This window comes from Callospermophilus lateralis, chromosome 5 (assembly GCF_048772815.1).
Source record: "Callospermophilus lateralis isolate mCalLat2 chromosome 5, mCalLat2.hap1, whole genome shotgun sequence".
Taxonomy (NCBI): domain Eukaryota; kingdom Metazoa; phylum Chordata; class Mammalia; order Rodentia; family Sciuridae; genus Callospermophilus; species Callospermophilus lateralis.
In genome coordinates, this window is record NC_135309.1 from 46,226,249 (window position 1) to 46,252,489 (window position 26,241).

Below are 26,241 nucleotides of genomic sequence, written 5' to 3' on the forward strand. Positions count from 1 at the left end.
TTGAAGCCACTGGATTGAACATGGAGGTCACTGGTGACCTTTGCGAGCAAATGTTCAGTGGTGTGATGGTGACAAGGCAATTAAGGTGGGCTGAGAGGGAATGAGAATTAAGGGAGTTGAGTCAAAGAAGTTTTGTTGGAAAGGGCTATTAAGAAATGGGGTTATTTCTACAGAAGCATATGGAATAAATAGAAGGCTTTTTTTTTTGTAAGATGAGAGATAATGGAAAATGTTAGTTGATGAGAACGAATCAATAGAGGGAGAAACTGATATTTCAGGAGAAAAAAATGTTTGTTGTTGATCAAAGTCCTTGAAAAGGGACTGTGGAAGGCAGAGATCCTAGGCACAGATGGCCCTGGATTGCAGATAGCATCAGGAAGACCAGAGAACTGCTGCTGTTTTCTCCTCATTTGCTCATCCCGCACCGTTATTTATCTTTCCATGTCAGGAACCATCAGCCACCCCCCATATGACTGGCTTTCAATCAGTATATTTTCAGGACATATATTGCTTAGGGCCTCACTAAATTTCTGATCCTCCTGCCTCAGCCTCCAGAGTTGCTGGGATTACAGCCATGCACCACCACGCCTGGCTTGTGTTAGCTTTCTATATTTGCTGTAACAAATCACCATGAGCCTAGTGACCTATAACAATACAAATTAATATCTTACAGTGTTGTAGGCCAGAAATCTGATGTGGGCTTCACTGGGCTTAAATTAAGGTTTTAGCCACCGCACATGCCCTGTAATCCCAGTGGCTCGGGAGGCTGAGACAGGAGGATCATGAGTTCAAAGCCAGCTTCAGCAAAAGCAAGGCACTACACAACTTAGCAAGACCCTGTCTCTAAATAAAATACAAAATAGTGCTAGAGCTGTGGCTCAGTGGTTGAGTGCTTCTGAGTTCAATCTCCAGTATTCTGCGCCCCCCCCCCAAAAAAAATAATAATAATAATAATAGGGCCGGGGATGTGGCTCAAGCGGTAGTGTGCTCACCTGGCATGCATGGGGCGCTGGGTTTGATCCTCAGCACCACATAAAAATAAAATAAAGATGTTTTGTCCACCAAAAACTAAAAAATAAATATTAAAAAATTCTCTCTCTTTTTTTAAAAAAAATAATAATAAAATAAAGGTTTCGGCAGGGCTGTGTTCCTTTCTAGAGGCTCTAGGGGAAAATTTGTCTGCTTGTAGAAACCACCCACATTCCTTGGTTTATGGCCTCCTTCCTTGATCTTCAAAGCCAGCAACTACGAATATAGTTATTTTCATACTTTACATTCTTCTGCCATTCTTCCACTGTCACAATCTCTCTGTTTCTCTCTTTCCTTCATCAGGAGAGGGGTCATGTGATTACATTGTCCCCATCCAGATAATCCAGAATAATCTCCCCAACCCAAAGTACATAGTCTTTTTTTGGAGGGGAGGGGGGATACTGGGGATTGAATCCAGGGGTGCTTATCCACTGAGCCACATTCCCAGCCCTTTTTTATATTATATTTAGAGACAGGGTCTCACTGAGTTGCTTAGGGCCTTGTTAAGTTTCTGAGGCTGACTTTGATCAATCCTCCAGCCTCTGCCTCCCAAACCACGGGGATTATAGGCATGCACCTCCAGGCCAGGCTTCTTAGTCTTAATCACATCTGCAAAGTACAAAGCACTTCTCACCAGGTAAGGTATAAGATGACATATTCACAGGCTCTAGAGATTGGGATATGGACTTCTTTGGGGAAGGGGACTATTATTCTGCCTACCCCAAGGCTAGGCATAAAAGAGAAGAACATGCATAATTGGGAGTGAAAGGAAGCCACTCATATGTACAAGGTTATTAAATCAAAATTGGATTTAATTAAAGGAAGTACTAAAGGAAAAATTTAAGTTTGATTATTTAATTTAATTATCACTACTTTTGAGGTTTAAAATACCCAGTGTTGAAGCAGAGCGAGGAGGATAAAGAAAAGAGTGGGCAGAGAATCCTGAAAATAACACACACAGGAAAAAATTCTGTGCCCTAAAATTACTGCTGTGCTTTAATGGCTTCAAAGTTTGGAATCACAAATGCACACAACCATATGTTGTTTTTTCAGCAAGTTAAATATTTTTAAAAACTCAATTCCTCATCCATCCAAATACAGTTTTCCATTAAAATGCCACCAGATGGCAGAAAAGAGCAGAAAATAAATTCCTTTTTTTTTTTTTTTTTTTAAAGAAGACCCCACTCTTACACTTGGAGAAGTCTATTCCTATGGACAGGGAATAAACACAACCCTCTTAAAAAAATAAATAAAAAGCACCTTGTTTTTGAAGGCTTCCAGAGACATTAATTTCAAAATTTGTCTTTAATTGATAGTTAGAAAACCCATTTAAAAATGTGTGCCAGTATGACACAGTCAAGTGGAACTCAGGATAGTTAAGCAAATTCATAAATCCTGAAAGAACTCAGAAGCTCTTTAGCTTTGCCAGGCATTCTGGCACATGCCTCTCATCACAGCAACTGGGGAGACGGGGGTGAGGGGTGGGGTGGTGGGGGGGTGGGCAGGAACATGGCAAGTTCGAGACCAGCCTCAGCAGCTTAGCAAGACCCTGTCTCAAAACTAAAATAAAAGGGCTGGGGATGTGGCTCAGCAGTTAAGTGACCCTGAGTGAACTCAGTACTCAAACCAAACCAAACAAACAAAAAACATGAAAAGAACCATTTTAGCTTAAAAACAAGCTTCCACCAAAGGTTTGACAATCTACTGTCCTAATACCTTGAGAAATCCCTCAACCACCTCAAATTCAGTTTGTCCCAAATCAAACTGGCCATATTCTTTTTCCTCCAGTTCTCTACTTCAGTTAAGAATGCTTTTATCCACCATGTTCCCAAGTCCAGAAACACTAAATTCAACCTTGTTGCTTTTCTAACTCTCAACTTATAAAGAATGAGTATTTTATTTTCCCTTTTTCATCATCTACTGGTTTGGGAATAATACATAGTTTCTATTCTTTTAGTAGTTATCCTAGAAAATATCTCATATGCTAAACTAATATTCCCAACTAAAGTTAAGGAATATATTTATCCTACCCTCGATGACATCAGTATCATTTAAAATCCAGTTATTCTCTTTTGGATTAATTTGTGGTTATTATGGTGCATTTTAATTTTTTAACCACTAGGTCACTCTTTTATACTATGAAAGTTATCAAATTAAAATGAAGTTACTATGTGTAAAAACCCCACAAATGAAGCCAGGAGGTTATGAAGGAAAGGGTACTCATGTATGATAGCCTGATAGTATTACAAAAGACTTTGCTAGAACCACACCTTGCACAAAAGCCAAGACAACCTTATACAAAACAGTATTTCTGCAAGGATTCTGTCCCACTACTGTCTATTCAACCTCTGACCTGGAGTTATCTATGCTTGTTATTAATTCTTGTAGCCAAGGATCATTGTAATTCTCCTCATTTGTGCCCTTAAAAACTTGCCCTTGCCTGAACCTTTTTGAAGATGCTCATAGTTTACTGTGGCATTTGTATGCCTATTGCAATGCTTTATTACTCCCAAATAATATCCTTATTTCTTGAAAAAAAAAACCTTCTCTCTGATTGTTATTGAGGTTCCAGTGTTAACAGTGTTTATTCAGAATTACCCACATATTTGCCACTTTTCTTGCTCTTCTTTTCTTCTTGCATCTTCTATCTTCTCTGTAGGATTACTTTCTTTCTGTTTGTAGTATATTATTTAGAATTTCCTTTAGTGAGAATTGGCCAGAGATGGTCTCTCTCAGTTTTTGTTTTTTAAAAATGTCTTATTGTTCCCTCACTCTTGAAAGATATTTTTTGTTTAGTGTAAGTACTAGATTGACAGCTATTTTTTCAACCCTTTAAAGATACTCTTCCACTGTCATCTGGCTTCCATTGCCACTGTTAGGAAATCAACTGTTGGTACAACCATTACTCTGTTGAAAGCAATCTAGTCTTTCTTCTGGTGCTTTTAATATTTTTCTCTTTGTCTATTGTTTGTTGTAGTTTTCGTGATAGGTCTTGTATAGATTTGTCTTGAGTTATCCTACTTGGTATTTATTTATTTATTTATTTATTTATTTATTTATTATTTAATTCATTCTGAAATATTTTTAGTCATCTCATCTTTATTCCCTCCACCTATTTCATCTTTCCTTTCCTTTGTAATTACAATTAAATGAACAGTAGTCTCTTTTCTTCCATATATCTAAATTTCTCTTCCTTACTTTCCATCTTTTTGTCTCTCTTCAAAGCATCCTGGACAGTATCTTCTGATCTGTCCTCTAGTTTACTAATTTTCTCTTTAATTTAGCTCAATCTTCTGTCAATCTTTTTCACTGAGTTGGTATTTGGTAATTTCTCATTTCCAGACATACTATTTGGTTCTTTTTCAAATATTTTTTGTTCCTTTTTATATCATCCTGTTCCCCATTGATATTTCCAGGTTTGTATTTCCTCTCTTTAAACACTATAAGCTTAGTTGTTTTAATCTTGGAAGTCCAGGTTATGTGGCAGTTATACACGAATCCTCTATCTGAAAGACTTAGAATAATGAAAGTTTGGTTTTTGTTCTGTGTTCACTGTGAATGAACACATCCATGGAATTTCGAAGATTTGTTATTGGAAACATTTCAGTTTTCCCCAAATGAATTACAGATTCAATTCAATCCTAGTAAACAACCATTGGCAATCTACTTATAAGTTTGAGATGCTGATTCTAAAATCAATAAGGAAATGCAAAGACTTAAGAAAAACCATGACATTAATACAAGGATGGTCAAAAAAGAACAAAATAACCAAAACTAAACTTACATATTGTTTTAATCAGTTCAGGGCTGCTAATAACAATGTACCATAGACTGTCCAGCTTATAAACAACAGAAACTTACATGGTTCTGGCAGTTGGAAGTCTGAGATCAAGGTGCCATTATAATTGGGTTCTGGAGAGGACCATCTTCAGAAATCTGAGATTGTAGACTACTGTTATCATTTGTATCTTCATACTATGGAAAGAGCCAGAGCTACTGGTCACTTCTTATAAGGTCATTAATGCCATACATGAAGTCTCCGCTCTTACGACCTAACTACTTACCAAAGCCTCACCTCAACACCATCACACTGGAATGATGGTTTCAATACATGAATTGTGGGAGAACACACAAAAAAAATCCATCCACCGCACACATATAAACCCTGGATATATAAACAAGTGACACTGTGAAGCAGTAGGAGAAAGAATTCCCCTTATACTAAATGGTGCTGGAAGAACCAAATATCTATGAGAACAAAATAAAACTGTAATTCTGCAATATAAGTAGAATATACCGAAATTCCACAAAGTTGAAAAAATAATGGTTAAAGTGGCAGTGGAGAGTTGGAAATAAATAACTGAATTCCCATTATTTGCAGTAGTTATGTTCTCTAAAGCTGTGATGAACAGTGGATTCATGAATACTGAAGTGTTGCCCCTGGAGGCAATGCAGAGTTAGGTTCCCATGAGACTCTGGTCATTATGTTCTCAACAACCAATCAATACATAACTTTTATGAGCATTTTTGCTTAATTGTACTTTATTTAATGTACTCATGACAATAGCAATATAATTTGTTCCTGGTTGAAGCTCATCTAACAAAGATTTTCTCTATAAAGCACATCATAGCTTTCTTGCACTTAAGAACCCTAGATAGTACTTCAGCCATTTTAAACAGGGAAATCACACACACACACACACACACACACACGCACACACACACACACACACACACACACACACACACGCACACACAGAGCACAGCATAAAAATGTGAAAAACATGATACTAAATAGACCACAAAATGGAGCTCATTTTGCAGTATGAGAATTTAAACAAGGAGGCAGAATGTTGCCTTTTTTTTCAACCGGAAATGGGTCATTGGGTGATTCAATTTTGTGTCCACCTTGTGTATAACCAACCACAGATGACTCTGAATATTGGTTTTAGGGTCACAAATAATTGTAATAGGTAGGTGAGTTCATAAATTCACAATCCTTGAATCAGGCTCAATTGAATATATAATTGATAACACATATATATTCCTTATGAGTCCTGGACTATATGAGAATGCACATTTAAGTCAGCAAAAGAATCTGTTCTCAGAGAAGCACATATGAAGTGCTAAACAAAGTGAGCAAATGGGCAAGAGGGTAGAGGAGGGGTGCTTTGTCTGAATGGGCTTACATTTTCAGGAACTGTTGATAACAAAAATGAAAGTAATATTTGGAATTAACTGGTCCCAACATTCCAAATGAAACCCTAGTAAAAAGTTCCTTCGGAGGAATTGTGTTTTGACATATTTATCTACTATGGCAACATAGGGTATATGAGGATATATAATGTATGTTCAAACATCAGTGTATCACTAAAGAAATAAAATCTGACATTTTAATTATGTGTTTGTTTGTTTGTTTACTTACTTATTTATTATTTGGTACTAGGGATTAAGCCTAAGGGCACTTAATCACTGAGCCACATCCCCAGCCCTTATTTATTTATTTATTGAGATGGGGTCTTACTAAGTTGCTTGGCCTTACTAAGTTGCTGAGGTTAGCTTTGAATTTGCAATCCTTTTGCCTCAGCTTCCTGAGTCACTGGGATTACAGACATGTGCCACTACACCCAGCATTAATTTACATTTTTAAAAGTATTTTAAATGTTTTATTAGTGAATTATATTCATACATAACAGTGGGGCTCATTTTGACATATTCATAATTGCATATAACATATCTGTGCCTAATGTTTTCAGAGTCCAGTGCCAGAGTAAAAATGAAAGCCCATACTACATCTCTAGAAGTGTAAAAGTTACAAAACAATTTGTTGAATAAAATGTTTAATTAGGAAGTTTGATAAAAATTGTAGAGATATATGTAAAGTTATGGCCAGGTGCAGTGGCACACTCTTTAAATCCCAGCAACTGGAGGCTGAGGCAGAAGAATCACAAGTTCAACTAGCAAGAACCTGTCTCAAAATAAAAATTAAAAAGGCCTGGGGATATTAACTCAGTGATAAAGTGACCCTGAGTTCAATCCCCAGTAACAAAAAAAATTTTTTTAAATGTGTAAAGTTACGATTTTCACATAACTAAAAGTTGGCAAACTATCTAACCCCATTGAATTTAACTAAGAATTATCATTGCACATGTCTGGATATAATATTGGTGAGCTGGTGACTTTTGAATGAATAATAGGATAAAGACATATAATTCATAAATAAAAATATATTCCAGGAAACTTATTTTTCTTACCTTATTTTGATCTAAATTATGAATCATGTTTTTATTAAAAATTTCTCATAATTTGTGTCATTTTACCATTAAGGATCTAAAGGATTAATAATTATAATTTATTTAAAGTGTATAACATTTTTAATAATTTATTCTTGAAAATTGCTAAGAGAATAGTCTTTAAATGGTCTTATCATAAAAAAATTAAAAGGATCTGAGGTGATGGGGTATATCAATTAGCTTGATTTAATCATTCTACAATTTATAGGTATATCAAAACATCACATAGTATACCATGGATGTAAACAAATTTTTCATTTGTCAATTAAAAAATTGTTGATGTAAGAAAAACTGCATAAAACCTGAATACATCATAAAAATGTATGTTAAATACTTAAAAATGTAAATTATGTTTGTATTTGCTTTCAAATGTCACCTTTTTTCTAAAATACTGAAAATTATAAAAGTTACAAGGCAAAGTACAAGTAATAATTAGCAAATCCCAAATTTTAAGTGAAGTTATTATAATAAAGTTTAAACTTTTATGTAAATTAAAAAGAATCAAAGTCCTATTATATATTTTTACAAAAATAGAACTACTCACAAATCTAGGGTTCAAGGCTCATCTATTGCCAATATCAGCAATGTCTGGACCTTCACATATAATATTTGAGAGGAATATGAATTGTTTTATGTTGCAAATAGTCTTCAACGGCCACGGGGCCACTGTTGCAAATATCATCCTAAATTTATGAGTATCTCCTGAACTCCAAGAGAAATAAGTAAATGGAGGCTCAGCTGTAATGGGAGCTAGGACCTCATTATACAAGAATCTATCATATTTGTGCTAAGTTAATTAGTCTTTTCTCTTACTTAAGAATTTCTCCCACAATCCAAAGCAGAATTCATAGCCTCAATAGCCCACATGCTTCATAATGTTTGCACATAACCACCTTTTGTCTCAAGGTCACAGAGCGAGAGATGAGGAGGAGTGTTATCTGTGGTATTAGTCACCACAGGGGATGTTTGGGTTACAGGCTGTACTGTGCTGCTGAGTGCTGCATCCCAAATGACATTCGTTTTTTCAAAACAAGATTCAAGTCAAGGCTACTCTTGCCCAGGTCTTCAGGTGGCATGCTAAGCTTTAGTGAGTAAATATTTCATCTAGGAAGTACAGAAAAAAACCAATTCAAACAGGTTACATAACAGCTTTTCTTTTTAAAAACATATATCAGAGAGCTGTTAACAAAGTCAAAAGGATCCTTGACAGAAATAAGGACAGCTGCAGCCCAGTGAAGAAAACAAAACAAAACAAAACAAAAAGCCAGGAACCTCTTTTTACCAAACCCCTGCCATAATTGATCAATTATAGCACAGATGCTTGGGACTTGAGTTTAGAATGTACTACTTGTATTTTTCAAGCGCTTCTTAAGCTTGAAAAATATGGGCTCAGAGATTCACCTAATGTTTTAATTTAAAATTAAAGTATTTCAGATTAGAGACAACAAAATGTATTTGATAACTAAATTCAATACAATACAAGCATTCAAAACATTAAGAACAGATGTAAGTGCTGAAGGGCTCTGGAGAGATGGGAGATACAGTTTTAATTCTTTCTTAAGGTCTTTTCATCAACTATATTGCCTGTTGTCCCAGGCTATTACTCTCCAAACTAATTTCTTTAAATTAGAGCAGTGAATTTTAGCTTGAGGCAAACAAAATCCTAATGCTTGCTAAATTTTCTTACCAACAAATACAGTACAGAGAAACTTAAGCTTTCAACATTGTATGCCTAAAAAAAAAAATAAAAATAAAAAACAAGATTCTTCCAATTATGAAATATTTTTCCAGTTATGAAAATAACTCATACATATAGAAAAGTGGAAAAATACAGAAAAATATAAAACATCATTCAGTATAAAAATCATCCATAATTTTAACCCTAGAAATAAACCATTAAATTGGTATATTTTCCTTATTCTATAAATTGCTTTATATATTTGAGATCATACTATATCCAGGGATTTTATATCATGCCTTTTTTACTTAATTTTATGTCAGTGGTGTTCTTCTTTTTCTTTTTCCCCTGGTGCTGGGGATCAAACCCAGGGCCTTGCATATGAGCACTCTACCAACTGAGCTATATCCCTAACTCCAGTGATACTCTTTAAATACCAGTTTCAAAGGCTGCATAACAGTCTAACATATAGGTATACTCTAATTCACTTAGCCTTTTCCCTACTGTTGGAAGTTTAGGTTGATTTTTTTTACTATATAAATAATATTGCAATTAATATCTTCATGTAAAAATCTTTACCTACATTTTCAAATATTTCCTTAGAGTACATTTCTGCAACTAGAAGTACTGGGATTAAGGAAATAAGTTGTTTTTAAGGCTCCTGGATGTTTGCCCTCAATTTTTTAATATGGTGCTCCACATTATATTTCACCAATAACGTAAATAGTACCCCTTCACTCTGTATTCAGGATAGAGTATTTTCCTATTTTTTCAGTGTTTCATGTTTTGACAAATGAAAATGAAAATTCATTGCTGTTTTGTTTTCTATTTCTCTGACTAATGAAGTTGAAACTTTTTTGTTCAAATATTTAATTCATATTTTCTCTTGTTAATTGTCCATATCATTTGCCTATTTAAGTATCAGGATCTTAGTATTTTTCTTGTCAATTCAAATATATGTTGATAATGTAAAATATTGTCTTTTGTATCATACTTGTTGCAAATATTTCTCCCCTTTTTGTGTCTTAATTTAGATAATGTCAACATTTTAGAAGCAAAAGTTTGAAAAAAAATTTTTTTCTGGTACCAGGGATTGAAATCAGAGGCACTTAACCACTGAGCCGCATCCCTAGCCCTTTTTATATTTTAATTTTGAGACAGGATCTTGCTGAGTTGCTTAGGGTCTCACTCAGTTGCTGAGGCTGGCTTTGAAATTGTAATCCTCCTGCCTCAGCCTCCCAGGCTGCTGGGATTACAGGCACGTGCCATCATGCCCGACCTAAAATTTATTTAAAGAGGAAACTCAGTTAACCTTTACTTTGTGCTTTCTTCTATTGAGTTCAAGAACATTCATTAATTCATTCAACAAATATTCACTGAAGACTTACTATTTTCCAAGAACACTGAATTTGCAGCAGTAAGACAGAGTTCTTGGCCTTAACAGCATTTTAGTAAGAAAGGCAATAAATGATCAGGCTAATACACTTTTTAAAAAAATCACTATAGATTATTATATGCGCAATTAAGGAAATAAAATTGGGTGCCATAGTAGAGAATAAAGCAGTGGGGGTGGACTATGTAGACAGGGTGATGAAGGAAGAGTTCCTTGATGAGATTACACATAAATTGGAAGAAGTTTCAAAAATCCTTCTCCATCTAGAGATCATATATTTACTGGGGTATTGAGCAATTTTTAGTCTATTTTCTTACTTCAAATTATTTTTCTAGTTTTTTTTTTTTTTTAATTAGTGTCTTGTGGCTATCCATGAAGGTGAGATTCAAAGTGGTATGTGTGTGTGTATATATATGAAAGTTAGGTCAGATTCATTCCACTGTTCTTCCATTATCCCATCTCTTCTCCCTCCCCATCAAACCTCTCTCTCTTTACTCCATTCATCTTTCTTCTATTCCATCAATGGAATCCCCCTTTTCTTTTCATTTTTATTTTTTCCCGTATGTTAGACGGCTTTTGCCTATCAGAGAAAACATGTACCCTTCGACTTACTGGGTCTGACTTATTTCACTTAGCACAATAGCCTCCAGTTCCATCTGTTTATCATCAAATACCATAATTTCATTCTTCTTTATGACTGAGTACTACTCTATTGAATATATATATCACATTTCCTTATCCATTCATTCTTTAAGGTCACCTAGGTTGATTCCATAGTTTGGTTATTGTGAACTGTGCTGCTATAAACATTGACGTAGCTGCATCCCTACAGTATGCTGATTTTAGGTCTTTTGGAAATATACTGAAGATGAGACAGTTGGGTCATATGGTAGTTCTAGTCCAAATTTTTTGAGGAATCTCCATACAACTTTCCAGAGCGGTTGCACTAACTTGCAGTCCCATGAACAATATAGTGTACCTTTTCCCCATATCCTCACCAATACTTCTTATTATTTGTAGTCTTGACAATTGCCATTCTGATTGGAGTGAGATGAAATCTCAGAGGAGGAAATTAAAGAGATACAAATAAGAAAAAAAGAGATCAAATTTATCTTGGCTGATGACATGATCTTATACTTAAAAGATCAAAAAATGCCACCAGAAGACCTCTAGAGATGATAAACAAATTTTGTAAAGTAACAAGATACAAGACCAACATACATAAATCAATTGCTTTCCTATATTCCAATAATGAATCTGCTGAAAAATAATATCCCATACACAATAACCTAAAAAAAAAATCCTTGGGAATTAATCTAATAAAGGAGATGAAGGACCTCTACAAGAAAACTGAATACTGAAGAAGACTTTAGAAGATGGAAAGATTTTACATGTTAGGTAGGCAGAATCCATATTGTCAAAAGTGTCATATTACTAAACATGTATACCGATTCCATGTAATCCTAATCAAAATACTAATGAAAACTTTCACAGAACTAGAAAAATCAGTTATAAAATTTCATTTGGAAAAATAAGAGATCCAGAATAACCAAAGCAATCCTGAGGCAAAAGAGCTTTGCTGGGGTCACCACAATACCAGACCTCAAATTATACTACAGAGCTAAGGTAACAAAAGCAGCATGGTACCAGCATCAAAACAGCGATGAAGACCAATGGAATAGAATACAAGACCCAGAGACAAGTCCACATAAATACAGTTATCTGATACTAGACAAAGTTGCCAAAAATGTACACTGGGGAATAGATATCCTTTTAAACAAATGGTACTGAAAAAACTGGAAATCCATATGTAGAAGAATGAAACTTGACCCGTATCTCTCACCCTGTACAAAAGTCAACTCAAAGTGGATCAAAGACCTAGCACTTAGACCAGAAACTCTGCAACTGCTGGAAGACAATGTAGGCCCGATACTTCAATATGTTGTCACAGGAACTGACTTCCTTAACAATACTTTAAATTCTTTGGTCTGGAACTTATTCTGGTATACAGTATGAAATTAAATTAAAAATATTTTTATATACAGAATGGAACCAAATTAATATTTTTTCTAGACCCTTAATTGATTACTCTCAGTAATTACAAAATAATTCTTGTTTTCCCCAGAAAGCCTTACTGCTTTCTCTATCAGATATTAACAATTTATGAAGGAAGAGGAAGGGAAGAGAGAGGGAAGCTAGAAACAGGTACCAAAAAATACAAGATACATAGGAGGAATAAGTTCTAAGGTTCTGAAGAACAGGCAGGTGACTATAGTTCACAATAATCTCTCATATGTATCATTTATATTGAACCAGAGAGAGGAGTTCAAAGTTTCCCAATACAAAGAAATGACAAATGTTTAAGGAGATGGAAATGCTAACTTTTATGATAAGAACATTACAAATATATATATATATATATATATATATATATATATATATTCAGACTGTGCCCCATCAATATATGTAATTATTATATTCAAATAAAATTATAAACAAAATAAAAATTTTATATGTGCTTGAGTGTATTTCTTTTCCGTTCCATTGATCTAATTCTTGATCCAGCATTACATTAACTTAATTGCTGATACTTTGTAATATTTTAAAATATTTAATGTAGTTAATCTTGATTTTCATCTTAGTCACTCAATTTTTAAAGCTATTCTCACTTATATATTCTTTTGTAAGACATTTTTTAAAATTGTTTCTACAATTTAACTTAGGAAGAAATGACATATTTATAATATTTGGTCTTCCCATCCCCATATGTCTGCTTTCCTTTTCTTGAAGGCATTTATGATTGCCAGGTGATTCTAAAAACAGCCAATCTTGATGTCAAAGCAGTTTCTTTGAGGAAGAGAAAATAAACAGACACTTCATCAGCTCATTATAAACCAAATTTTAAACCAAATTATAACTCTCTTTGTACCTAGGTGAGAAAAAGTGATAACAAAAATGGACCTTCACCTAGAACAAATATACCAAATATTCATTTTAAAATTAAAGCTACCATGATGCTAACATGATATTTCCTACACTTATTCTAGACTTTCTTTGGGAAAGGACATAGGAACAGAGAACAATGAACTCTGCTCTTATTCCAGGTTATATCTTTCTTCTAAGGAAAATTCTCAGAAACAACAATGACTACCATTTAATGAAGATAGATAGATAGATAGATAGATAGATAGATAGATAGATAGATTATAGATATATATAATATATCCTATCATTAACCTTCAAAATTATCCTGCACGATAGGTAGCAATTTTTACCTTATAGAAAATGAATTAAAAGCTCAGAGAGATGCTCACAGCTCCCCATCTAGGTGACACAAGAGAATCCATTCAGAGATGGCTCTATCCAAATCAAGCTGCCTCCCAAAATCTTTATCAATATTACATATGGTTAAATTGATCTCTTAGTATCCACCAAAACTGTGGCCACTGCTAGTTTTTTCTATCATTTGAAAAGATATATTTTTTTCAATAAGCCCTACAATCTTCCAAAGTTTTCTGCACTCTCCATATTTCAACTAGAAACAGATAAATAAGTAATAGGAATACTGCTACAAGGTGACCAGAGAAAGATAGGTATGGGCCACTGCATCCTCCAGAGGAACAGACTGGCTTCAACTCCTTCAGTACACCCCTCATCTACCCTACCTTCTATCTCACCCCCCGCCCCCCGCCTCAGTGGCCTGGAAGGGTTCTATAAAACACAGAGACACAATTTTAACAATGCTGACCACCTAAGAACTTTTAGCTTTTGTTGGTTGGTTTGATATTTTGGGTAGAGAAACAGAATTGATTCTCTGGGCTTAGTTCTAAAATTTGGGGCTCCATTATTGAATCCTTAGGTTAGGAAATATTTCCAAATGCCATTTGCCAATCCATTAATTCATGCCTGAAATATTTTTAACCATACTTAATACTCTACAACCTTGTTTCTAGAGTCTTCAAACATTCACCAGAAGGCACTGGTGTACATTTTCTGTCTGTTCCTAACTGGAGTATATCTAAAACTTACTTTTCTGGCCTTTTGTAACAATGAGGAATAGCCCCCTTCTTATGATAATTTTTCAAATACAGGAGAGTGCTTTTCAATCCCCACTTTGAGTTACAGTCCAAAAGCAGCTCAGTTGTCAGTTTCAAGATGTTAGACAAAAATCTTGTATTATAATGCATACTTTACTGAGAAAATTGGGATTAATTTCAATTTTAAAGGTATTTCTATTAATCTCGTAAATTATAGAAAAACCTGGAATAAATTCCATCTCTTAACTACTGGTAAATTCTCTAAGAACAACAATTAATGTGAAGACTCCTTCCCTCCTTTTTTTTTTTTTTTTGATACCGGGGATTGAACCAGGGCTCTTAACCACTAAACCACATCCCTAGCCGTCCACCCCCCCCCCCCCTTTTAAATTTAGAGACAGGTTCTTGCTGAGTTGCTTAGGGTCTCAATAAATTGATGAGAATGGCTTTGAACTCATGATCCTCCTGCCTCTGCCTCCACAGCCTCTGGGATTACAGGCCTATACCACCACGTCCAGTTCAACAACTATTAATGTTTACTTAAAATTTTCCAGGAAGGGGGTTGTGGTTGTGGATTGGTGGTAGAGTGCTTGCCTAGCATGTATGAGGCACTGGGTTCAATTCTCAGCACCACATCTAAATAAATAAATAAATAAATAATTTTCCCCAGGAATATTTAAGTCAAATGTCTGATTTTGGCAAAGATAAAATTTTTAAATAAGCATAAATATAAAATAGATACTTCAAAAGAGTATAATATGCTATTATGTATGTGTATGTGTGTGTGTGTGTGTGTGTGTGTGTGTGTGTGCCAGAAAATGGCACAGAATTTCAAGATGCCCTCTTATTATCAACGCTACAAAATGATGGAAAGCTACATTCTAAATGCATGTCTTAAACAGCTGCATCTAATCTCATTGCTGCTGAGATTCCTGACTCCTCCCTTCCAGCTCCTCAGTGGCTTCAGCGCCACTGGATTCCAGAGCTGGGTCCCCGATGCAATGATTCCAACTTTAGGGAGCAGCTTCTGAAATGAAGGTATACATTGTTTAGTGGATTCATAAGCTAAGAAGGGATGTTGGGACTTGGAGAGATGGCTAATATGTCTTCCTTTGACAGAGAAATAAACTCAAAATAGTAATAATGGGAATGAAGAAAGAAAACATGTAGAAGATGAAAAGAATAGCAATAGAACTGAAAATTTCCAACAGGTAAGAAATTGGGAAACCCACCTCAAAAATGCTGGAAAAAAAAAATCTTGCAGATGTGTTTTTCAGATAGGTATTTCATGTTTAAATATTCCAGTTTTTAAATATGTGAAAATCATTAAACATTGAAATTGCAATGCTTTTAGGCTTAATTGTAGCAATTGTATTTCATTCTTTTTTTAAATGTGATCTGAAAAACAACTCTACAGCTTTCAAATGCACCAATGTAGAAAAACTGTCAAAAGGAATCACCAAAAGCTAGTTCTGGCACAATGTGATTTTGATTACTGTTGTTTATCTGTTAGTAAATAAACACCTGGTAGACTTATTTTCATTGACAGAGTTAAGCTCTCCTTTTTTGATGTATTTGATGTAATGTTATTTTAAGAACTGAAAACCTCAACATCCCTAAAATGGCAAGCTCAGTCATTAATCTTCAAAGAAAATTAAAGCCAATTCAGACACAATCTGTGTTGGCTTGATTTTAAGACTAGCTTTGGGAACCAAAATATGTGTATTTTCCATAGACACTTTATATCGGCTCAGACAACTGTCAAATTCTAGAAAAAACACATAACCTATTTCCAGCAGAGAAAATCCAAGTATGTGTAATAAAAGAATGGATGGGTCAAATGTAATCCTCACATTTTTAAAGATAGCACACATTTCTACAATAGACACAAAATGTTTTTTTTTTTGAATGAGTAAATAATTGAATAGAATAATGAGTTTGTGTAATGTTGAATAACCAGACCAATTATACTTTTTAATAAGGCTGTGAGAGAGGAGGGATTTGTTTCTAGGTGCTTATTGTGGATACTTAATGTAATGCTGTGTTCTTAGCATAAGCTCTAAAATGTGTCTTTACAGAGATTCCAGTTCTTTTTTTGTTTCCATGGTACAGAAAAGATTATTTGGGCTGATATTTTTCTTTTTCTTTTACAAAATGAAATGGCCAAATAAACCAATAGAAATATTGGTTTGTATATGATTTAAAAAATAGAAGTCTTATTTCTGGCTTAGCTACTTAGTATGCAAACATGAGCAAGTCTTACTTCTATGTTTGTAAATCAGTATTAAATATCATTACTATCTGAAGTTCAAGACTGCCATAGAGCCCAAGAAAACCCACCTGGTCAGCACAAGTATTCTAGATGAATTAAGTAAGGGATGGGCCAGTAATTTGAAAATCACTGAGCCTTAGACAAGGGTGAGACATTATCTGCATCAGCATGACCAAAGAATCTGTAATCCTAGAAATTTAAGGAAAGGGAAAGAGAATTCAGGGAGGGGGAGTTTGCATTATGTTTCTGATTTTGAGCCTCTCACAGGCATACTTGGGGAGTAAGGCATGTGCAAAATTTCATTTTGTCTAAAGTTAAAGAAAAAAAGATAGAAAATGTTCTGTTTGAGTAATTTTAAAATTAAAAATAGGAAATACTGAACTTTATTCAAGAAATATAAAACAGGAGGCAGCAGAAAATAGTGGAAAGAACATGTAACTCTGAGAGCTGCGGCATCTGTAAAAAGAGAAATATGTAAGACCTTCAGAGTCTTTTCCAGTTCAACACGTAGTTGCAAATAATCTGAAATATACTTTATTTTTTTGGTGTTATAGATAATTAAAGGAAAGGGAGAAAACAGGGTAGAGATGACAGATAAACAGAAAGAGAGGAAGATAATGAATGGTCAGGAGAAAACATTGAAAAAGCCCAAAGGGCAAATCCACAGAAAGTCTTCCCCTACCCCTACCCAAAAGAGAATTATATGGCTAAAAAGAAGAAAGATACATGCTAACAAAAAGACATTCATATATAGAAATAAATACTTCCAGAGAGACTTTAGTGGACATTATGCTCTTATTTAATTTATCATGAAACTTGCAAACACAAAATTATAAAAAATTAATGCAATGTTGTTGTAGTATTTCATTAGGAGACAAAAATAGAACCAGTTCCAGGTAAGTGCAATAAATTACTGGCATTTTTCAAGCAAAAAATGTTGTTTGTTAATTTGAGATCTCAATCCCTGGGTCATTTTCAATCAAGCTAGCCAGAGATGAACTTTCCTAAAATAGAAATGTATCCCAAGAATTTTTTTAGGAATCAGGGGTTAACATTACTTTGCTTTCAGATAGGCTAGATTTAAATATTTTAACTTCATAGTTACCAATTATGTAAAGTGTAATCCATGTTGCAATTTAATGTCCATATTTAGGGATTTTCCTATTAATCTTCTCTGAATTGTGCAGAGGGCAACTGGATAATGTAACTCTTGCACTCCTCTTTGAGTACCTCCCAGATGAAGCCTGTCTAATCTTCTGGCCTTTCTGAGCTCCAAGCCTCTATAGGAATTTATAGACTGGGAGCAAATGTTTACTTTGCTCCTAATCAGCATACAGGAAAGAAGGGTCTCCATGCAGTTTCAGACTTGCTATTGCAGGATGGTGAATGATTCCCCATGCGATAGGAAGACATCCCAAATCAACAAGAATGGACAATACAAGGGTTACCAACTTTATTCCCATCTCTTACCAATCAACCAAAAACTCTGCAAAATTATGTGAATTTTTACATTTGTAAAGAGAAAACTGTGATTCAGAACTCTCTTTGCAGAATTCATAGGAAGCTTTTCTTTATTATAGATAATAAGAGTTGGGGAGAAAAAAAAAACACTCAAAAGACTGATGATTTTGTACGGCGTGAGCTAACTCCTGGGCCTTTCTGTGCATTGGTTGCTCTATGAGATGTAGGTATAATATTCCCACCCCTTCCCAACAAAAACTTGATGTTGGAGAAATAAATTGTACAGCAGATATAAAATCACTTTCAGCTCTTTGTTGGATGGGGGTGTTGGGGTGAGGGCAAGGCTTAGGCCAGGAATTTAGGTTCAAGGATCTGGCAATTGAAAGAAAATGCAAGGCACATTAGGAATATTGGTCATCCTTTATTTGGAAGTGGCCATAGCCATTAGCCATCCCTACTTATCCACACGAGCCATTTTCATAGGCTCTTTTTATATACAGTTCAAACAAAGAAGTGGGCACGCTGGCTTACATAGAGAGGGGAGCATGCTCACATGTTAATGTTTATGACCTCTTATATATGTGCTGAATCAGAGTGCTTCTGAATTTGACTAACCATAACATAGCTGGTTCCCAGCTTTGGCTACACACAAAGAAACATAACATAGTCCATCGGAAGTGTTGGTGAGGGACCCTGACTACAGCCATTTTGGGCCTGCCCCAACAGGGGCTAGATCAATTCCACCCACACGACTGACATATTCAACAAGAATAATAATAACAATAATGAGCACTGTATTTGCACAGTTTTTAACAGCTTATAAAATGTTTTTAATATATTATTTTATTGCCCCTTTTAACAAGATGTGAAATAGGTAGGACATTTTAAAATTTCATTGTACAGATGAAGAAACTGAGGCCAAGAGAAGTGGCTTGCCCAAAATCAAATAGTCAGCAGCAGGACATGAGTCCTAAGAGAAAGTCCAGTGTCATTTGAGAGTACCAAGCTGTACATGTAGTCATTACTCATTTCCTTTTCATTTCTTTCCTCCTCCAAGTGGGAAGTGCTTGGTAGGAGGCCTCTAATTAGCAATCAAAGCTTTCTGTTTCTCATTTTTAGTTCTAGTCTATCACTGTCATAAAGACCTTTAATCTATCTTAAAATTCCCCTTCAGCCAGGATCCCTAAGCCTTTCCAGGTCTATTGGACCCCTGAATCACCCAAGCCTGAGACCATTATTTTTTGCTATTACCACCCTCATAAGTGTTGCTCTTTCTCCTTATCACCACATCACATTGGGGCCACAGACAAGTCCCTGAATCTTTCTTTGTAAAACACACTTTCTTTATCAACAGTTTCCATTCATCTATGGTATTTTAACAATGTTCTTTATTGTGGTATCAGTTGTTGAAAGGGTTACAGACATAAGTATTCTTAAGGTGATTTATTTCCAATAACAATCTGCTAAGCCTTTGAACTCAGGGAGAATGTGTGAATAGGCCAGGTAATTTCAAACAGCAAATACAAGTTCTTTTTCATTCTTATTGCTCAGTTCCTTTTGCCAATGTCATTATGGGTTTTTTTTTTTTCTTTCTTTCTCAACTTCCTAAAGAATAAGCCAACATGGAAAGTTGGTTGGGTTTTTCCTCCCCCCTTCCACTTTGACTTCTTACCATGTGTTCTCTTTGGGCCCGAAATCTCAGCACTTCAAATGAATGGCAGAGAGTTCATCACGCTTGTTGTGTACCCTCATATGAATAATTCCATGGAATATGACCACCATAGACTATGCTAAGCTTTAGGACCAAGGCCCCTCTTTCCTTTAGAAGTCAGTCAGAAAAAAAAAAAAAAGTCAGTCAGAAGGGATCTGGAAGAAGAAGAATTGGAGGACTAGCTTCTAAATAAAGTTAATTCTAAGTGGTAGCTCACCAAGTACTAGCAGCCTTTCTTTGATCCCCAGAATCTGAATAGTGTACCCCAAAATTGCCTGTACAAAGTATGACTTCAGCCCCAGAGAGTTGAATGAAAAGAAGAGAAGACAAATGTTATTCCATAGCAACCATATGATGAACTCTCTGCCATTCAGTCTAAGTGCTGAGATTTCAGGCCCAAAGAGAACACATGGTAAGAGGTCAAAGTGGAAGGGGGAAAAGAAAACCCAACCAACTTTCCATGTTGGCTTATTCTTTAGGAAGTTGAGAAAAAAAAAAAAAGCATAATGACATTGGTAAAAGAAACTGAGTAATAAGAATGAAAGAGAACTTGTATTTGCTGTGATTTTAGCCCCCAGTCTAAAGGCTATAGATGAGCTTTAGACAGTGGAGCTGACAAATTTTATTCAACATACATATTCTGAGCACCTATTCTGTGCTCTACATTGAGAATTTAGTTGCATGATCTTATTATGCATGATCGCCTCAAAAAAACTCAGATTTTTTTTTTTTTACAGATAGAAAATTGAAGAGGAAAGGTAACTGATTTATGCCAAAGCCATACAGATACCACAGAGCAATGCCCTAATTTGAACACGTCTTAGTGCCTTTGTGCTACAGATGCCACATACTGCAGAATTTATAAATTTGGAAATTTATTTCTCACAATTGTAGGGGTCTGGGAAGTTGAAGATCAAGGTGCTAGCAGGGATGGGATCTGGCGAGGGCTGCTCTCTGCTTCCAGAATGGTTGTTGCTGCATTCTCTGATGGGGAAGAATTGTGTGTCCTCACATGACAGAAGGGGCAAATTTACTCCTTCAACCCCTTTTTATAAGGCACTAATCCATCATGAGGGTAAAACCCATGTAGACTAATCAACTCCTAAAAGCTCCACTTCTTAATAGTGTTGTACTGGGATATGAATTTTGGAGGGAATGCAAACATTTAAACCATACTATATCCCAACTCCAAAAACAGTACTTTGACTTCCATAGCATAGTTCCTTTCCTTATGATTTTAAAGTCTATGAGCTCAAGTGGCTACATACTTGTATGACCCTGAAAAAAAACAACCAGACAGATGTTAATGGGATGCAAATGTGTATTTGAGATGTCTTACCCAGTTAATGGGGTGCCCTCACATTTCCTGCCTTACCAGCTCTAAAGACTATGCTGATGGACCCTGAGATGAGACAAGAAGAGGATAAAAATACAAGAGGCCCACTGGATATTTGTCTATATCTTCAAGGGTCATTGTTCCACCTACAGAATTATCCATATGGTTAAGAATGTGCATTAATATTCTGGCTTCATTTTAATTTTTAGGGTATCAAGATCAGGCTCAAGTCTTTCATGTTTTCATCAAACACGGACAGAGATCAGGGAAGATTAAACTACTAATTACTCATTGGAAGCCTCAGAACAAGGTACCTCCAAGAATTAATTATCAAAATCCTATCCAAGCACACTTATAAAATCTCTTCTTACCCATCCTGACATAATGGAAGCTTCCCTCAACCAGCCAGCATCTAATAAAACCAGTGCAAAGAGCAATAACTCTGCATTCTTCTACTTTGAGTCCTGTCAACCCCCTTATCTTGCCTTACTATTGTTACTCATAGTCTATACTGTGGTCTTAATTGTGGGCCTCTTTGGAAACCTCTCTCTTATCATCATCATTTTTAAGAAGCAGAGAGAAGCTCAGAATGTCACTAACATACTGATTGCCAATCTCTCCCTCTCTGACATCTTGGTGTGTATCATGTGCATCCCTTTCACAGTCGTCTACACTCTGATGGACCACTGGATATTTGGAAACACCATGTGCAAACTCACTTCCTATGTGCAGAGTGTCTCAATCTCTGTGTCCATATTCTCACTTGTATTAATTGCTATCGAAAGATATCAGCTTATTGTCAACCCCCGTGGCTGGAAGCCCAGCATCTCTCATGCCTACTGGGGCATCACCTTTATTTGGCTCATTTCCCTTGTGTTGTCTATTCCCTTGTTCCTGTCCTACCACCTCACTGATGAGCCCTTTCGCAACCTCTCTCTCCCCACGGACATCTACACCCACAGGGTGGCCTGTATAGAGAAGTGGCCCTCCAAAATGAACCAGCTCCTCTTCTCCACTTCCTTGTTTATGCTTCAGTATTTTGTTCCTCTGGGCTTCATCCTCATCTGCTACCTGAAGATTGTTATCTGCCTCCGCAAGAGAAACAGGAAGGTAGGCTGGAAGAGGGAAAATGAGAGCAGGCTCAGTGAGAACAAGAGGATCAACACAATGCTGATCTCCATCGTGGTGACGTTTGGAGCCTGCTGGCTGCCCTTGAACATCTTCAATGTAATCTTTGACTGGTATCACGAGGTGCTGATGAGCTGCCAACATAACCTGGTGTTTGTAGTTTGTCACTTGGTTGCTATGGTTTCTACATGCATAAACCCTCTCTTCTATGGCTTTCTCAACAAAAATTTCCAGAAGGACCTGGTGGTGTTAATTCACCACTGTTGGTGCTTTGCACCTCGGGAAAGATATGAAAATATTGCCATCTCCGCTATGCACACAGATGAATCCAAGGGATCTTTAAAACTGGCTCACCTACCAACAGGTATATAAAAATCGATGATGTTTTATACCAAAGCTCTTCTTCGATGAAAGATGGGGAGGTTGTGGTGAGGAATATGGCAGAGTGCAGAAAGAAACCCAAACCAAAAAAATATAGCAACTTTATACTCAGTGTTGCTTCAGATTAGCCTATCTCATAAGCCCCAATATACACTCTAACACACAGAGGCACAGATCAACTCTTTTGCCTTTTCTTAGAAGAATAACTCTAATAATTCAACCCAGCCACCAGCATTTTTGGTGAAGAATATAAAATGAGAAAGCAGACAGAAAGGCAAGCAGTGGAGATGGCTGGGAACAACACTCCCAGAGTCTGTTGTTCAGTGGATTATCCACGGAAATTATTAATAAGGATATGCCTAGTGAAAGCAATGCCATACCTCCTTAGTAGTGAGTCACTTCTACTTTCAGGTGGAAACTGTAACTTTCAATCAAGTAACTTTAATTTAATTAGACAAGTCATAATTTATTAATCAGGTAACTAATTAAGTTTATATTAAAGCTGAAGGGATTTTTTAAATTTCAAAATATTTATGGAAAAAAAATTTACCACAACATTCCTATACCACAAATATACCATAGGACTCTAATAACCAATAAAAGTATACAAAGCCTATCCTGAAAATATATTTGGAGGTATTTAATATATAGGCCCATGAGGATAGAGCTGAGTAATTTAAAATGTTAGTCCTTGGTAACACAGACTATTTGGTAATTAACAAAGGATGACTCTTGGCATCAGACTGCAATTAACTGGGAGGGGGACCAGCTTTATAAACTGCAGGCATGCCAATTTATTGTTTCCAGAATTTAAAAAGAGGGGAAAAAATTCAGGTTTCTAAATCATAAAGTTAATCATCTTAGGGATCTGGGCTTGCTTCATCTCTTCAGGTATATCTCCCAATAAATTCCCTCCTGAGAATTTAGATGCATTGGCTCATCCCTAACAAAACTGCATATAGCAGTTTCAAACAAGGTTAAAGTTGGGAAGTTTAAAAAAGAAAGTATTTAAAATGAAATAGCCAATTAGTTTTCTGTACTTTATGTGAATTTAGGTTTATTTCCCCTCTCATCCAACATGCATGTTAAAAGGAAACCAAAATTCAACACATATTCACTCACCCACAGATTACTCCAAGCTAATGCTAATGCTTGGAGTAACATCTCTAATGGCCAATTCATGAACCCCTGAAAATAGGGGGGGAAACCCAGATTAAAGGGATGGTTTTAACATAACACTTGAACCATGTATTGTAATTGCAATTCATTCCCATGCCTGAATCAAATTCTCTAGTTTACGGCAACATTACATTTTCTTTACTGCAATGCCATACATGTTATTAGAACTGACTACAAATTCTTTAGCACTCCAATTATGCTAGAAATCACTTTAACTAACCTCTAATGGCCAATAGAGATAGAGCTTCCAATACAAAATGGCTTTATATCCTGAATTGGTTATGTATACTAAATAAGGGTCATTATGACTCTTTTATTAGGTCTAAGGGACTTCATCAGTAACAACTTTATAATTATCCCCATTTTTTTAAAACCTCGCATATATCTTATCACTTAAAACATTTTTAAAAGATCCCTCACCCCAACAGTCACTTATACATGGGAATCAGATTGTTTTCAAAAAGGTTACTAAACTACTGATTAAAAAGCCATTTGCTCAGAGACTTTCATTAAATTTTCATGAGCTTTATCACTTCTTTGGGTGAATCTCCCTTATACTTATAAAATTTGAAATGCAGCTTATTTATGTAAAAATGTGACTGTATTTTCTTTTGAATTCAATATTCTCTGAATACCTGTAATTTAATTTTTTCTTCTGGTGAAAATTTTTTCTCCCATTTTGTCTTCCTTTCTCCCTTTTTTCTGCTCTCCTTCTTATGTCTTCCCCTCCATTCTTTTCCTCCCTCCCTCCTTCTTTTTCCCTCTATCTAATTCCCTTCAGCTTTTTATTTTACTTTCGTTTTGGGATAAATGAACAACAAAAGCATTTCAATGAACTAAAACATAACAGTCTTACAGTACTGGTTGCAAATATTCTTAGCTAAATACCAAGTCCAAATGGTGTCAGCTTAGAATCCTATAGTTCAGGACTGTTACCCCTAGCCCAGGAAGCAGTCAGTCTCCCTGGATACCCTTTCCATGTCTTGTGATGGTGGTTAGTCCTATAACTAAGATCCAATGTGACATTTGATTTACTTGATAAAGAAATACTGATTCTGGTTTCCTCATCAAACCACTAAACACAGGAAAGAGCATTAGACCCTATTACTACTCCCTCCTGGCACCCACACCCATATGCCCAGTCTCCTCTCACACTGACTCCACCTGCAGCACTCACAAGAAATCCCTGTATAGGGTTAAATATGAATTCTGTCTGGCTCCATGACAAGAGCAATTTTCCTCTGTAAAGCTCTTTTGTTTTTCCTTTTAAACTTTGCTTGAGCTCCTGTGAAATGAGTCACTAGTGGTATAACTATCAATAATAGTCTTTTCTGTGTTTATTTATCTCAAAAGAAAGTAGTGAAGAAAATGGACTTTTAAAATGGTTGTCTCTACCCTCAAAGGGACTTACATTATGATAAGCAGGAGAACACAGGTATGTAAGTAGCTGGTAAAGAAGGTATCATGGAAATAGAAACCAAGAGGCCCCACAGAGATGAAACTCATATAGAGTTCCAGGGAAATCAGCCTTGTTTCCTCTGTTTTTACAGTATTTGTGGATGGTTCACATCAGCTTGGTGTACCACTGAGCCACCTAATAAATTACATAAGACTTCCTCTTCTCAGTTGCTTCACTGCAGTGCCAGATGGCCTATATTCCCCTTTTTAGGAATCTGGATGACATTTGCCATGTTGTGCTAGAAACAGACTTCTCTAGCTAGTACTCCAAAAATCTTCAATCCTCTGACCTCTAATCATTTTGAGTTGGAGTGATTTCTCATATCTTTGGAAGTTTCTAGTGGGGAGGGAGTGGGAAGACTATTACTAGGATCAAAAAAAAAAATCCATGTAAAACACTCAAAGAATCAGTAAACTAACAAGTCTGCATGTTCCTGTCCAGGGAACCAGAGATGAATGAGAAATTGCTAAAACATTCTTGCAATAAGTACCCTAGGTTTTCTTTCTGCCTGCCCCTAAAAGATCCCCAGCAGAATTACCCAATTTCCAAGATGGATAATCAACAACAAAAGTTATTAAAAATATAGATTATATAAATGTGGTTTAAATGTGTTCAGTATATGGGATATGTATATTCTGAAAAAGGAGGAAATAACTTGATGAATCAACCTGCAGAAGGATTCAGCAGTAAGAAGTTGCTAAGGTTCAACAGCATAGTTCAACAGCCTAAGGAAAAGGCTTGCCTCTCTTCCTGCAAGCTTTGGTTTTTACAGAATAATAATAAATCAAGAAAAACATATTAAGCCTTTTTAATGTACTTGGCACTGTGTGAGGTAAAGAAAAATTGTAAGGCACAGCTTTAAAGAATTTTCATTCTCACTGAAG

General features: G+C 35.7%; 1 protein-coding gene across 1 annotated transcript; it reads left to right on the forward strand.

The window, feature by feature from the left end:
• Positions 1-21,594: 21,594 nt before the first annotated feature.
• On the forward strand, positions 21,595-22,710 carry LOC143399154 (neuropeptide Y receptor type 6). Its single transcript, XM_076855874.1, has one exon. It carries the CDS (start codon positions 21,595-21,597, stop codon positions 22,708-22,710), a length of 1,116 nt encoding a protein of 371 aa, XP_076711989.1.
• The last annotated feature ends 3,531 nt before the right edge of the window (positions 22,711-26,241 follow it).